The sequence below is a fragment of the Trichechus manatus genome, unplaced genomic scaffold (assembly GCF_000243295.1).
Source record: "Trichechus manatus latirostris isolate Lorelei unplaced genomic scaffold, TriManLat1.0 scaffold00135, whole genome shotgun sequence".
Lineage (NCBI taxonomy): Eukaryota > Metazoa > Chordata > Mammalia > Sirenia > Trichechidae > Trichechus > Trichechus manatus.
The window spans coordinates 3,268,544-3,284,948 of NW_004444071.1; the positions used below are offsets into that span (position 1 = coordinate 3,268,544).

The following is a 16,405-nucleotide window of genomic DNA, read 5'->3' on the forward strand; positions in this document are numbered from 1 at the left end:
CTGAACAGGTCTCCAAAAAATTCCCCACCCTGTTACTCTGTCAAGATCCAAAGCCCCAGGAGAAAACATCTGATTGGACAAGTCTAAGTCTGGCTGCACCACAAAAGGAAGGGGAAGAAGCTTCCATGGGTATCCTGCGGCTACACAAAACAGGAGGAAGACAATAGGGAATAGTAAAACAACAAACGTCTGCAACATAACCAGAACCAACATGAGGGATGACCACTCTCCATTTTACATGAGGACTGAGAGACTCCGAAAGCTTAAAAAATTTATAATTTTTTTCTGAACAGGACAATAAAGCCCCTCTTTCCACTTCAGCTATTAAACAGGTATACTGTTGTAAATGGCAAAGTTTCAAACTGGAGGTACTCGTGTCAGAGGTAAGAATGACAGGGTCAACATGCACTCCCAGGAAGCAAAAGGTCGGGATGTGAACCATCTGTTCCTGGGAAGAATGTGTCAAGATGTAAACAATTTGGGGGGGGGAGCGCTGGGACACAAACATGTTCATGACTGTAATCATGTATAAGCAAACCAGTTGTCACTCACCTAGGTGGTAACTCACTCCCTCCTAGCCAAGTGGCAGACCTTTACATTTCAAAAGACTTCAATGTGAAGCTGATCTTATCTATAACCAATCATTAACCCCTCACCTTTCCTTTGTTCTCTATGTATATAGACCCCTCTCTCCGCTTGCTTGAGCTTGCTTGAACAGAGGAGTGGTTTGTATTTTTACTTAGCACTTCCCAGCTCAAGCTGTATTATTCCTCAATAAAACTGTTTCTTTCACTCCTAACAGAATTTGGGATTTTCTTCTTTGACATTTCTGGTGTCAGAAGCAGGACTTCAAAGATGCAGGATCTTTGATGATCCTCAGGGCATCTGTCATGGGCACGGTACCTGTTAAGGCACTTTGGGCTTTTCGCTTCCGTGGATTCTCAGGAATCATTTAAGGTAAAAAAAAAAAAAAGAAAAGAAAAAAAAAACCTCTCAAATCCAAGCTCCACTCCCTTGCGCTGATAGCTCCTCAAGTTTTACTGTGGGTTTGTTTTTGTTCTTGCAAGTAAGTCTGTTTGGTTGTTACTATCATCATAAAATGAGGAATGCCATGTCTAAAGGAAATTTGCAGCCATCTTGTGGGACTCCTGCTCACTACAGGAACAAGCATTATGGTCCCTTATTGTGCATGTTCTTGTATGTCTACCATAACCTCACTCAAGAGAGTATGGAACAGTGGCCGCTTTGGGGTTCTTCTAATCTAAATTAACCTCTCTACATAGTAAATTAGAGAACCGAGGTTCACAGGTTAAACAGTCCTCACTGGTATATTGAGAACTCTAAGAAACATCAAGAGCGTAAAACTGCCTCCCTGCAGGACACTGTCTCTAAATTAACTAAGCAGAAGAGAATTACAATGTCAAATTTCAGCCCTCATCCCTCCTGCTCCCCTGCTGGCCGCTACCTCTTTATGCTCCTCTTTGCCCTCCTAGTCCTCTGATAGCACTTTATTTGAACTCCCCTTTTTCTTTAAAAAATCAGCAAATAAACCCTTGCCTGAAATGTCCTTTAAAATTCGCCCCAGCAGTGATGTCGAAAATTCCCCTCGTGGACACACTCCATGGACATGCTCAGAATTACACAGCATTGTGAAAGATTCTCCTGAACTCCATGAGGACGCCTACAAATTTTTTGAAGAATTTAAAATCCTTGCTGAAGCCTACCCACCTGGGCTCCCCAACTTGTTCACATGATTACTGGCCCAGGGGAAGCCCAGTTATGGCTAGAATAGGCAGAATGGAAAAGAACCCAAGGACAATTTAGCCTTAAATATTAATAAAACAGCCACCGAGTTACTGGAATACTCTCAGGCCATGAGTAAAAAGTTGCTAGAGACTATTCTTAAGTCCATTCCTCCATGACTGACTGCACTAAAATTCACTCTTGTAAACAAAATAAAGGTGAAAGTATTTATGATTATCAGACTCAGCTGCTCCAAAAGTTTTCCAAACAATCTGGCCTTCCTCTTACTGTGCCTGGCGCTTCTGGAGCTTTCAATGTTGTTTTCATACCCGATCTTAAACCTGCGATCTCAGCCTTAGTAAAGCGGCATCAATCAGACTGGAAGACAGCTCCTGTCATCAAGTTAACTAACTTAGCCTACAAACTTTCCCAAACTGAAATCAAAAGAGTTTCTAAGGCAAATAAATTAATAACCCTTCAGTTGCAACAATTACAATCTCCCAGTCAAACAAAAAATGCTAAGCCTTCCAATGGCACAAAAGCAGGTATTTTGTCACTAGTATAAAAAACCTGGTCATTGGAAAAATGAACGCTGTAAGTTAAAAAATAAAAGACTGACATAGCTTCCCTAAAAAAAAAAAAACAAACAAACCACAATCTGATTCAGAAGGACAAAACAGGGGCTTTTCCTGTGGTGGCTCTTAATCCACAAGGAGAAACTATTTTACTTATTAACAGAGAATCTTACCAATTTTTTAATTGACACTGGAGCCACCCTGCCTGCTATTAACCCCACCTGCTTACAAAAGCACCCACCAAGAATACTAGAACCTCAAAAATAGTGGGGTCACCAAATAGGAACAAATGTTGATTCATTACCAACCTGTTCCAACATCTCTTGGCCCTATTGAAGATTTACACACTCTTTTTTGCTCAATTCTGATACCACTGTCAATCTATTTGGAAGAGACCTTTTATCCAAATGGAATCGCCATTTACAATTCAATGAAAAGGGGGAAATATTATTGAATATGCCTGATAACCCTAAGTCAACAGAGACAGACTCTGAATTAGACAATATTCAGGAAGAAGCCATTTGCTATGTGCAACTGCTTGTTATCTCCAAAATTCAACTCTGCCTAGTCCTCTCCCTTCTGACATCTTTTCCCTAGTTCCTGAAACTTTATGGGCCACCACATTCACAGATGTAGGTCAAGTTTCATCAGCTGAACTGATTAAAATTCAAACAAATTTATTTAAACCTCTAACAAAAATTCCCCAGTACCCAAACAAGAAGCAAAAGAAGGATTAGCTCCCATCATACCTAATTTCCTTTCTGAAGGTTTAACTGTTTCTTTTACCAGCCCTTATAATACTCTTGTTCTTCCAGTTAAAAAAACAAACAACAGAGGCTGGAGTTTTGTTCAAGATTTGCATGCAATCAATTATATTGTCATTCCCGGATTTCCAGCGGTCCCTAATCCTCATTTATTATTACTTTCCAATGTCACTTCAGATGTAACTCATTCTACCGTTGTGGATCTCTGCAGCACCTTTTTCAGTATTCTTGTGCAATCTAAAAGTCAATTATTTATTTGCTTCCACCTGGGAAAATCAACAATTTACATGGACTGTATAATGTCCCAGGGATTCACTGAATCTCCAACCTATTTTTCTCAGATTCTGCATAAAAATGTGCAGCCTTTAGAGTTTGCCAAAAAAATCCACATTGCTGCAATACACTGATGATTTGGTAGTTTGCTCAATGTTCCAGCAAGCCTGCCTTAATGACAGTGTAGCTTTATTAAAACATGGCTGCTGGTGGACATAAAGTTTTCAAAGAAAAACTGCAATTAACTCAGCCTTTTGTTAAATATTTGGGCCACCTAATTTCTGCAGAAGGCATCTCTACTGATCCTAAACGGAAAGAAGCTATTCTTGTCTTTCCTATACCGGAAACAAAGAAATAGCTACGTGGATTTTTAGGAGTCTGCAGCTACAGTCGAACCTGGATTCCCAATTTTTCTTTGTTGGCTCAACCTTATTTAAAAGCCTCTAAGCCAGATTCCTTCCAAATTGCACCAGAAGATCAAGAGGCCACAGTCAGTTAAAATGGGGCTTTAATGAACATCCCAGTTCTAGGTTTTCCTAATTATCACTTACATTTTTCCTTATTTGTACATGACGTGTCTGGAAATGCTTTAGGTGTACTAACTCAAAAACATAGAGGACAACAAAGACCTACAGATTATTATAGCCTACAGCTTGACCCTGTAGCCAGGGGATACACTCCTTGCCTTAGGGTTGTGGCTGCTATTGCCAAACTAGTGGAAACCACAGCAGGCATGGTGCTAGGAAACTTTTTAGATGTCTATGTGCCCCATGCTTTGTCTGCCTTACTTAATTCTGCCTCGACACAACATCTTTCTTGCTAGCAAGCTCACCTCCTATGACATACATTCTCCTGGCTGCATCTGACATTAGACTACATTCCATGGCCTCTTTAAATCCAGCTGCTCTTCTCCCCATAGCTAATAAAAACAACTTTCCCACACATGATTGCCTAGACTTGATTGAGCCACTTTTAACCCCTCAAAAAGAGTTAAAAGAGACCCAGTTAACTAATCCTGATTTAGGTTTGTGAATCGTTCCTATTTAAAACCTAACCCTGCTACTCCTCACTATCAAGCTGGATATGCTGTTACAACTTCTACTGAAGTCCTTGAAAGTCATGCTCTCCCTGAAGCCACTTCAGTTCAATGAGCTGAATTAATTGCCCTCACTAGAGCTTGTAAAAGTTGCTTCAGGAAAAATCTGTTAATATTTTTATGGATAGCAGGTATTGTTTTGGAATTGTACATGATTCCGGCATGCTACGGAAACAAAAAGGATTTTTAACAGCTTCCAACAATGCCATAAAAAATGAAGCTTTAACAGCAGACCTTCTAGATGCTCTATTACTCCCCTCTGAAACTGCTGTTATAAAAGTACAACCTCATTAATCAAAAGGAATACCCTGAACTGAAGAAAGTAGAGGAAATAATCTTGCTAGTATGGCAGCCAAACAAGCTACCTCTCAAGTTATTTCTGTACTTATGATAAATAAAGGGACTTCCCAAATTTGACTATGGATAACTCCAACCTTCAGGAATTAACTTTAGAAAAACTTGTAAAACACCAACAATTAGCCCAAACAGATGAAATTAAGGCAGCTGTTACCAAGATCCTGCAACTGAATTGTGGACTGAGCCATACAAGAAAACTGTCTTATCCAATTTCCTGCTTGTTCCTTTGATGCGAGTCTCACATGAAGGTCCCACAGGGGACAAGATAAAATGACTGAGACCTTAAAAAAATACTGGTGGGGAAATTTTTTCGAGGCTGAACATGTTGCCACCATTGTCCTATTTGCCCTCACTACAATCCCGGAAAACACCTTAAAGTCCTATCTCGACAATACCCTCTACCTTCCAGGCTTATGGCTGAATGGAAGCTAGATTTTATTTAGCTTCCAACCTCAAAATGGTTATAAACACATCTTCTCATTTACTGACTCTGTCTTTATTCAACATTTTGCATTTACAGCAACAGCAAAATATCTACTACCCATCTATTCTGCACACTAACGACATACATCTGGCAGTAACGAATGCCAAGGTCCGAGGCAAGAGTAACACTAACGACATATGTCTGGCAGTAATGAATGCCAAGGTCCGAGGCAAGAGTAACACTGGTTGCGATGGTCAAGGTTACGTGTCAACTTGGTTGGGCCATGATTCTCAGTGGTTTGGCAGTTATGTTAACAATGCGATCCTCCTCCATTTTTACATAACATCAATTTTGCATAATAACCTGGTCTTGGAGACAAACCATGCCCTAGGTGACAAGAGAGCCCACTCCTCACTTATCGACACAGTTAGGTTCCAAAGACCAGGTTGTTTTGCCAAAATTGGCATTATGTGAAAATGGAGGGTTTTTTCCTATTTTCAGACCATCCATTTGTCTGATTTTTTTTTTAGAAAATATAGAAATAATAACAGCTAAGATTTACTGATGTGATCATAACTGTGACAAATCCAGTTATGAATTATTCCTCTGCAGAGAAAGAGGCTTGGAGGAGACAAAAAGCTGGATAAAGCTGGGTTGTGTGTGACTCGAGGGTCTAAGGCTTAACCATTTCACCTTCCTCCTGTGCTGGGTCAGAGCTTCCCTCATGGAGACGCCGCCAGGGCTCCACTCCCACCCCTGCAAGCCTTGCGTTCACAATCCTGGAAGCTGCTCTGCCCACTGGGCCTGGCGAGTCACCAAGGTTCAGGGCTTCCTGCTTCCTGCAAGGGTGTTAGGAGCCTGGCCACACACCTGCCCCCACTGAGACAGAGGCGTCAAGCCCGGTTCCGCTCATTTTGGGATACGATTAAACTCACACACTTTTCTTCCAAACACCGTCTCCGATGCCTCTTTCTTTCTTCCCCTCCCACCCCACAGCAATTTTGAGCTGCAGGGCCTCAAGCCTCATAGGAGCTGGGAACTCAGGACAGGCGCCCACTGGCTTGGTGCTGCCTGCACAACCGCCCCAAGGCCATGGCCATGCAGGAGGCCAGCCCCACACTGCAGCTAGACGCAGTGCCCCTGCCAGCAGGAAGGAGCAGAGGGCGCGGGTGCAGCACAGCCCAGCTTCCCAGAGGCTTCCTGGAAACCCCTGAGGGAGGGGATGCAGGTAGCCATTACTGCCATATCCTCCACTTCATTAATGCACAAGATAGTTGGACAGTCAATTTTTTACTGTTATCATAAATGTAAAATGTCAGATAACGAGACAGTCAGTAAGTGAGAAGTAGATGCATAGACCTCTATCTCCGCTTGAATGTTGCAGTGTTTTGTATTTTTATTTAGCATTGCCCAGCTTGAGCTCTATTATTCCTCAATAAAACTGTTTCGTTCACTCCTAATAGAGTGCAGGATCTTCTTTTTTGATTCTCTAAGTTATACCTGCTCATTTAAAATAATTAAGTTCAACCTTAAAGGACTAAGATTGCCACCCATGATGATACTTGAGATAATTATCAATGAAGACTTCTAAAAATGTACTGACTATTGTACGCATCTATGGCAAAAACAAATAGTTGGGGAAAGGAAAATACCTGGCACTTTTGCTGTCCCTCCTCCACAAACACAGGGAAGATTATAGAAATCTTTCAAACTACTTGGAATTTGAATTCAAGTTGAAACCTATCTGACATCCTTATTGTTAAGTCTGAAGATTAACTTAAATACCAATGTCACTGATTCTTTGCCTGAGCATCAGAATTCCCTCAGTTGCCCAGGCATCTGTGTTATTTACAAAAGCCAGAAAGAAAGATCACCGGTAAAAAATCTGATATGTGTACTAAATTTTTTTGAAATCAATTGTAACGACTTTAGAGTCACCCCTAATTGGTCATCTGAAGCCAGACCATCTGCTTATTGGCAAGCTAAGCCTTCTGTTCAGTAATAGGGGCGGGGAGGGGGAGACGGGGGGACTTGATTCAGAATACAAATCAGAGTACTCTATACTGCAATTACACGTGTTAAAAATAATCTATATTGTAGATTATAAATGTATTAAAGTTGATAAAGGCAATGAGAATAAACAACCACCTTACAAAAAAATATGGATAAATCTCAATGTTGAGCAAAAGCCAAACACAAAAGAAAGTACAAAGCTGGGCAAAATAAATCTGTGCTGAATTCTAAAGTCAGGCTTAGGAGTCACCCTTGAGGGATAAATAGTGACTGGAAAGGAATTAAGTGAGGCTTCTAGAGAGCTGGCCAGTTTCTTGCTCTAGGTACTGGAACTGATACAGGCAGTTCTCAAACTACAAATGAGTTCCGTTCCTAAGTCTATCTTTAAGTCGAATTTGTACTAACAGGAAAGGTTCATATCTAACGTCGGTAAGTCAAATATTTGTCTTAATATACAGTGTACCTTTCTATGCATATAATACATTAAAGAAATACTTCCACATACACTAAAACATCTTTAACAAAATAATACAGTATTAATAAGAATGTTTTGAGTTACGTCGCAAAGTTTAATACCCATTTGTTATTACAAACCATAGTATGTACCTCAGATTTTTAACATAATAGGCTTTTCAGGAGATGGTCCATAACCACAGGTTTTAAGTAAGCTGGACATTCATAACCCGGGGACTGCCTGTATACACTTTTCTGTAGGTTTATTACTCTTCAATAAAAAACATTTTTAATAAGCCACAAAACATAAATTGATAGTCTCCGTTTTTTAAGAAAGTCAAATTAAAATTAATTCTACCAATTAGCAATTTTTATCATTTTTGATGGTCCTGATTTCACATTAAGGTTACCTCATGTATGTATAAATTAAATCCAACATTAATAACCTGGTAACTGTAAAGTTTAGTTTTTAAATATCTTACGAATATCCAGATATTACATCAATGAATGCTAAACTAAAATAATAAAGAGTGAATTGATTAAGTTATATATTATGGCTAAAGTTTGAAACGTGTTTCTATCTAATTTAGTAAATTAGTATCTAATATTAATATAAACAAGAATAAATGCCTAGGCTTTAGCAATTCCTGCCCTCTAAAAAAAGAAGTGATACAAGCTAAAGACATGGGGGTGGGGAATACTTCCCAAAGAGAGAAACACATGAATGGATGAGTTGAGAGGGCTAGATATCAGTATATAAAGATGTGATGACAGGAAAAAAATATATAGACTAATGCTTAAAACCAAAAATCTAAAGCAACACAAAATCCCAACCTCCCTCTTCCCTCTCAACTACCTGGACTTGCCTGCAAAAGAAAAAATAGTTCCGTATGTTGTTGCTGAAATCAGCCAGGACCGCTCAGTACTAGCTAGTCTGCCCATGACATGCAAAGTATAGTAACTCCTGATACAAAATAAACACAACAGATTGTTTTCATTACCTGCACCAAAGAACTTTAAATTGTCTCAATTTCATAAGTACCATTAAACTTCAACAAATAAATTTTTTAGACCATCTTCACAAGAACCACGGAAAAACATCATTTTATATGCTTTAGCATAAACATTCAGAGTATCAGAGTAACATATACTTTAAAAAACAAAAAGGTAGTTTGTAATCATATTTCTCACTTAGGGTGACTGAAAATGCCAGATGCTAGTTTTTGTTTAAGTTTTAGTTTTACACACACACACACACACACACACACACACACACATACACACAGGACTTAACCACACAGAAAAGTCTCAAAAACTATAAGCCAAATGTTCACACAGAAATACAGGTGATGTCTTCATTTTCCCTTTTTGTATTTTCTAAAATGTCTATAGTGATCTGTGTCACTTTTCTCCCAAAGGAAAAAATGATAAAGACTTAAACAAGTTTACTAACAAGATAGCAAATCGTGACACCTAAAAAGGAAAGTTGAATGCTTTCTAAAATCACATTACTAGAACACTGTAGATTTAGTTTGCTTTTTCATCCAAGACAGGAAAAAGGAATTTCACATATAGCCTACCTCCTATAATCAAAACTCAGTAATTAAACTAGTACTGTGCCCCTTTCACAGCTAGACAGCTTTTTTCAAAGTGATTGTTATTAAAACCCAGGCAAACGGGAAACCAAGATATTGCAAAAGCTCTAGACATTTCTACCAAGGCAAACTTTTTCCCCAAGTATCAGGAGTCCACAAACAGCCCACATAATTAGAACTCATCTGTATCTAGTAAAGTTTCGATGAATCAGAAAGAAGACTTACGTTGACTTATAAGACCAAAATTTTTTTGCCTGCATCCGTGAATTTGGAAACTCTTAAAAATAAAACAAAACTTAGGATACTTTTGAGCTTGACTCTCAAAATATGCTGTCTGTAGTTTCCACGCTGAGATAAAACAAGCTTCTGGGACTACTTCACCATACTCGTCTCTGCCTGACAGTCTGCAAGTCTGTCTTTAATCATTTTTGTACATGGATGGATATGTGATAAAGCAAATAGAGCAAATTGTTGATTGTAGCATCAAGGAGGTGTTAACTGTATCATTTTTCAACTTCTTCAAACCTATGTGCCAAAATCTTCATAAAATATCGAGGTGAAAACAATGCTTTGCATAGTAAGAACACAAAGAAATATCTTTCACAACTTTAACCTAGAGGCTTTGAGGCCTCTCATCAAATTATAAACCTAACATTTCAAACACTTTACAAAAAAGGCCCTTCCTAAAAATCGCAAGACTTTGAGAATAGTCAACTGACAATTTAAAGGCGCCACTAAAAATAAACTCTTACCCAACGCCAAGTTCACCTAAAAATTTTCCAGGAGGTTCCATGAGGATTTCGTTTGACTTTTAACTTTACTCAACAAAATAACTTTTTTCTCCACTACCATTTCACCAAAATTTTTCGTAATTGTAACAGTACGCCTTAACTGGAGAAAAAATTCCCCAGAAAGCAGATCCGTGAACTCCTCCCAGATCCTCAACCCTGGAAAAGCCGTGAGTTGGGGGGCACTGGTGGTTCAAGGTGTTTTCACTCTACGGGCAGTCTCCAGGTTGGAGCTGCACCTCGGGTCTCCACGGGTTAATCACGCGGGAAAAAAATCAAGGAGGAAACGCAGACTGCCAGGGCGTCGAAATAAAAGAGTGCCCATGGAAGAAGGAAGGGAAAATCCAAGTAATCTGTACGGGGAGGACGGGGAGAGCACAGGGCCAGCAAGGGGGAAACTTAACTCCAACACTCCTCCGGGCAAGCTGACGCTCCGGCGCGGAACTCGGAAGCGAGGCGGCCAGCCCCGCGGGGCCGCGGCGGGCGCCCACCTGGCCCAGGCCCCTGGGGCCGCCCTGCCCCCCCCGCCCTCCCCGTCGCGGCCGTACCTCTCGATCCTTGAGGCCCAACAGGAGCACCTCCTCCATCAGGGTCAGCCGCGTTTCCTTGGAGTCGCCCTTGTCGTCGTCGTCCTGCTCGTCGCGGCGGCTCTGAGCGTCGTCCTCGCCGTTGCTACCGCTGCCGCCCGCCGCCCGCTCCTTGTCGGCGGCGTTGCGGGAGGCCTCGGTGCGCCGCTGCACTAGGCCCGAGCTGCGCTGGGTCAGCGAGGTCATGGCTCCGGCCGAGGCGCCGGGGGGAGAGAGACACGGGACCTACCGGGTCTCCCTCCTTTTCCTCCCGCGGCCCCGACCGCGGCTTCCGTGTTAAACTTGGGCGCTGGGGCGACGTCCGTCGGCAGCGGGGCCGGGGACAGTCATGGGGAGACGGTCCGAGGCGGGAGCCGGCGGGCCGGCCGTCGGCGAGGCGGGCGAGGAGCTCCTTCCTCCCTGCGGCCGCGGCCCCGGAGGCAGCCCGAGCTAGGAGGCTGAGGAGGCGGCGGCGCCTTTCCAATATGGCGGCGTTGGCTGACGTCACCGGAGGATGTGGCAGAGTCGGCGAGGGGCGGACCGGACGGAGCCGGAAGCAGCTGGCGGGAACTCCCCGTCGCTGAACCCCTCCGCGGCCCTCGGCTCTCGCCCGCGCCTGCCCTTTCCTTCGCGTCCCTTTGCCACCCGCCCTGCCGTCCCCTACCTGTGACGTGTCCTCCCTGCCCCCGCGCCTCACTGCCCGGGCTGCGGCCGGTAGACGCTAACTCTTAAGAATCCTAGAGACACCAATCTTAGGAGTTGGCTCCTTGGCCCAGGTGGCAGGGAACGGGCTTGGCGTCCCCGCAAGAGGAACGAAGTCCTTTGCTCGCTGTTGCCGGGGAGAGGAAACGGCGCGCTCTTTGCCCAGACTCCCTGGACCTTCAAAAGGAACACCAGCATATAAAGGGTTTTAAAGTGGACTTTCAGTGTGTTCTAGGTATGTTACTACATGAAAAGAAAGGTTAGAAGCAAATTCAATAGTTTCGTTTATAAAACTTTGCCTTACCTCGCGACTTGCGCTATAAAGTGACCAGGGCGCGGTGAGTACAGTTAGTACACTCCATCTCAACGACGTTTTTATAGAGATCATTGACCTGTTGGGTTGCATACCACATCTTTGTACACATTAAATCTCTCTCAATTACTAGGTTAAATTCTCTTGGCGTACTTGACGGTTTGTGCAAATTATATTAAAGCATAGATGTCAAATCTGAGGAAGGGGACGGTTCGAAAGGGTGGAGCTTGTAAGTAAAACATTATGCCGAAATGGCATTGTATGCCATCCAACATTACTTAAACAATGACCACAGGTTGTGAGTAAATGGTTTAAGTAGGAGTATTTTATAACTTGTAACAGGACTGAAGCTGTAAAAGGTAGCCCTTGAATTAAAAAACGCCCAGTATAACACAATCTTCCTCCAGTCCTGATGCCCCGTTCTTCTTCATATAGTCCAGCTTCTCGATTATTTGCTCAGCACACAGATTGAACAGGTGGTATGGTGAGAGATGCAACCCTGACGCACACCTTTCATGACTTGAAACCACACAGTAGCACCTTGTTCTATCCTAACAACTGCCTATTGATCTATGTACAGGTTCCTCATGAGCACAATTAAGGGATCTGGAGCTCCCATTTTTCACAATGCTACCCATAATTTATTATGATCCACACAGTCGAATGCCTTAGCATAGTCAATAAACACAGGTAAACATCTTTCTGGTATTCCTGCTTTCAGCCAGGATCCATCTGACGTCAGCTATGATATCCCTGGTTCCACATCCTCTTCTGAATCTGGCCTAAATTTCTGCCAGTTCCCTGTGGATATACTGCTGCAGCTGCTTTTGAATAATCTTCAGCAAAATTTTACTTGCGTGTGATATTAATGATATTGTTCGATAATTTCCGCATTTGGATGGATCACTTTTCTTGGGAATAGACATAAATATGGATCTCTTCCAGTCGGTTGGACAGGTAGCTGTTTTCCAAATTTCAGTGCTGCAGCTTTTGTTGAAACATCTCAGTTGATATTCTGTCAACTCCTGGAGCCTTGTCTTTCCCCATTGCCTTCAGTGCAGCTTGGACTTCTTCCTTCAGTACCATCAGTTCCTGATCATATGCTACCTCTTGAAATGGCTGAATGTCTACCAATTCTTTTTGGTATAATGACTCTGTGTATTCCTTCCATCTTCTTTTGATGCTTCCTGTGTCATTTAATATTTTCCCCATAGAGTCCTTCACTATTGTAACTCAAGGCTTGAATTTTTTCTTCAGTTCTTTGAGCTTGAGAAATGCTGAGCGTGTTCTTCCCTTTTGGTTTTCTATCTCCAGCTCTTTACACGTCATTATAATACTTTGTCTTCTCGAGCCGCCCTTTGCAATCTTCTGCTCAGTTCTTTTACTTCATCATTTTTTCCTTTTGCTTTAGCTACTCGACTATCAAGAGTTAAGATTCAGAGTCTTTTCTACATCCATTTTGGTCTTTTCTTTCTCTCCTGTCTTTTTAATGACCTCTTGCTTTCTTCATGGATGATGTCCTTGATGTCATTCCACAACTCATCTGGTCTTCAGTCATTAGCATTCAATGCATCAAATCTACTCTTGAAATGGTCTCTAAATTCAGGTGGGATAAACTCAAGGTCGTACTTTGGCTCTCATGGACTTGTTCTAATTTTCTTCAGTTTCAATTTGAACTTGCATATGAGCAACTGATGGTCTGTTCTGCAGTCAGCCCCTGGCCTTGTTCTGACTGATAATATTGAGCTTTTCCGTTGTCTCTTTCCACAGGTGTAGTCGATTCGATTCCTATGTATTCCATCTGGCGACATCCACGTGTATAGTTGCCGTTTATGTTGGTGAAAGGGTATTTGCAATGAAGTCGTTGGTCTTGCAAAATTCTATCATGCGATCTCTGGCATCATTTCTATCACCAAGGCCATATTTTCCAACTACCAATCCTTCTTCTTTGTTTCCAACTTTTGCATTCCAATCACCAATAATTATCAATGCATCCTACGTGCATGTTCAATCAATTTCAGACTGCAGAAGCTGGTAAAAATCTTCAATTTCTTCATCTTTGGCCTTAGTGGTTGGTGTTAAATTTGAATAATAGTCGTATTAACTGGCATTCCTTGTAGGCATATGGATAATATCCTATCACTGATAGTGTTGTATTTCAGGATAGATCTTGAAATGTTCTTTTTGATGATGAATGCAACACCATTCCTCTTAAAGTTGTCATTCCCGGCATAGTAGACCATATGATTGTCTGATTCAAAATGGTCAATACCAATCTATTTCACCTCACTAATGCCTAAAATATCGATGTTTATGCGTTCCATTTCATGCATTATGCAGATGACATAACCTTGCTTACTGAAAGTGAAGAGAACTTGAAGCACTTACTAATGAAGATCAAAGACCATAGCCTTCAGTATGGATTACACCTCAACATAAAGGAAACAAAAATCCTCACAACTGGACCAATAAGCAACATCGTGATAAATGAAGAAAAGATTGAAGTTGCCAAGGATTAGATTTTACTTGGATCCACAATGAACACCCACAGAAGCACCAGTCAGGAAATCAAAAGATTCATTACGTTGGGCAAATATGCTGCAAAAGACCTCTTTAAACTGTTGAAAAACAAAGATGTCACCTTGAAGACTAAGGTGCGCCTGACCCAAGCCATGGTATTTTCGATCGCATCATATGCATGCAAAAGCTGGGCAATGAATAAGGACGACTGAAGAAGAATTGACACCCTTGAATTGTGTTGACAAAGAATATTGAATATACTATGGACTGCCAAAAGAACAAACAGGTCTGTCTTGGAAGAAGTACAACCAGAATGCTCCTTAGAAGCAAGGACAGTGAGATTACTACATACTTTGGAGATGTTGTCAGGAGGTATCAGTTCCTGGAGAAGGACATCATGCTTGGTAAAGTAGAGGGTCAGTGAAAAAAAGGAAGACCTTCAACAAGATGGGTTGACACAGTGGCTGCAACAATGGGCTCAAGCATAACAACAATTGTGAAGATGGTGCTGGAAGGGGCAGTGTTTCGTTCTGTTGTATATGGGGTCGCTATGAGTTGGAACTGACTCAATGGCACCTAACAACAACAACAACAACATAACGCAATAACAACAGTCATTAGGCCATGCTGGCTGCAAGATGCTACCCCTCCAGAAAGCTACTATCCAGAACTCACCCTGGCTCCTCACTGCTTAAATCTACCTAAATCTCCTCCTCCTGAGGTGTGCACAAAGTATGTTATCGTCGTTAGGTACTCTGGAGTTGATTTTGACTCATAGTGACCTCGTGTAACAGAGTGAAACTACTCCATAGGATTTTCTTGGCTGTGATCTTAACAGAAAGGAGCCCTGGTATCACAACGGTTAAGCATTCAGCTGCTAACCGAAAGATTGGTGGTTTGAGCCCACCTCGCAGGAGAAAGATGTGGCAGTCTGCTTCTATAAAGATTACTGAACATGGGTTGGGAGATGGCATCTCCCACGGACAGGACAGATCTGGAAACATCTTCGCTAAGTTTTGAAAAATGTGGCCGTGCTTCACCAGACCTTTGGCCAGAACAATTACTAGGTGTTGCTGAATTTGCAGCTTCCTTCGTAAGTCCTGTTAGTATCTTTCCACCCAAATGGATGGCTGAAATAGAACATGATATAGACATGTTGAAAGAACTGGGCAGTCTCATCACAGCTAATTTAATGGAGAAGGTATGAGGCCTGCAGAACCTGGCCTATCAGCTGGGTCTGGATGAGTCTAGAGAGATGACTTGGGGAAAATTCTTCAACATTCTAGAGAAGCCTAAGAAGTCGAAGCTGCTTGTGGACAGGATGTTCTGGGAACTGTAACCATGTTCCCTTCCAGGTACAGCTCTGACCATACACACCTCACTCCTTCCCTGGGAGAGGCTGGCGGAGGGGGGGGTGCCTCTAGGACTGACCCCTCCCCACTCCTGGCACTCTGTGCCTCTGAGGACTTTGGGCAGCAAGAGAAGAATCTGCTTTACCCAGGGATCATTGCAGTTATTCAAATCAACTTCCAGACTTTGCAATACTTAGCCTTGGGTGTGGCTAGCACCAGAGGGTACATCATTTTTAACAGTTAAAGTCCTGCTTCCTCATTTCCAGAAGTGATTCAGGAGCTCCAGGATCTTATAGATGATTTGATTCAGTGATAGCAAAGCCAGTTGTGATATGTTGATTGGATGGGTTCTTTTGAGTTGTTCTTGATCTGTTAGGAAGTATTTATGATACAAGAAAACCAGATAACAACCAGATTCTAGACCAGTCCACGCAGCCTGACCTGTGAACTCTCCAGTATGTACTAAGTTCCAAGAATTCCCAGGAGAAACCAGAGTCTTCTCAAAATGTACAGCTGCTTTTTCCATTCTACAGTTCTCATGATAGTCCCATCCCCCAATGCATTCCTCACCTCCCAGCTCCTGCCATTGGTTCTGACTCCAGGGAAGGGGATCCCTGAGTAACAAGTCCTTCCTGGGATTAGTTTGTATAATGAAAGCTGTGGGGATATATGCCATTTAAACATGGCTGTACTATTGACAACTGCAGCCCCCACAGGCCTCTATGCTGCACAGCATGTTGAGACTTGTCTCCAGCATGTTGAGACTTGTCTCCAACATGTCGAGACTTGTCCGGATGTGTTCTCCCAAACCCTATTGTCCCTTTACTGATTGACTTGTTTACCTGAATTCCTTCTTCCTCGCCCGTACTCA

General features: G+C 42.2%; 1 protein-coding gene and 1 pseudogene across 1 annotated transcript in view; one reads left to right on the forward strand and one right to left on the reverse strand.

Annotated features, from left to right (window-relative positions):
• GOLPH3 (golgi phosphoprotein 3) overlaps positions 1-11,134 on the reverse strand; it is a 68,201-nt gene extending 57,067 nt beyond the window's left edge. Inside the window, exon 1 of the mRNA XM_004385223.1 lies at positions 10,630-11,134. Within this exon, the coding sequence (XP_004385280.1) occupies positions 10,630-10,854 (225 nt within the window). The 5' untranslated portion in view covers positions 10,855-11,134. The remainder of the gene's footprint in view (positions 1-10,629) is intronic.
• A 4,003-nt stretch (positions 11,135-15,137) lies between these two features.
• LOC101349571 (protein lin-52 homolog pseudogene) lies at positions 15,138-15,521 on the forward strand (annotated as a pseudogene).
• Positions 15,522-16,405: the final 884 nt, after the last annotated feature.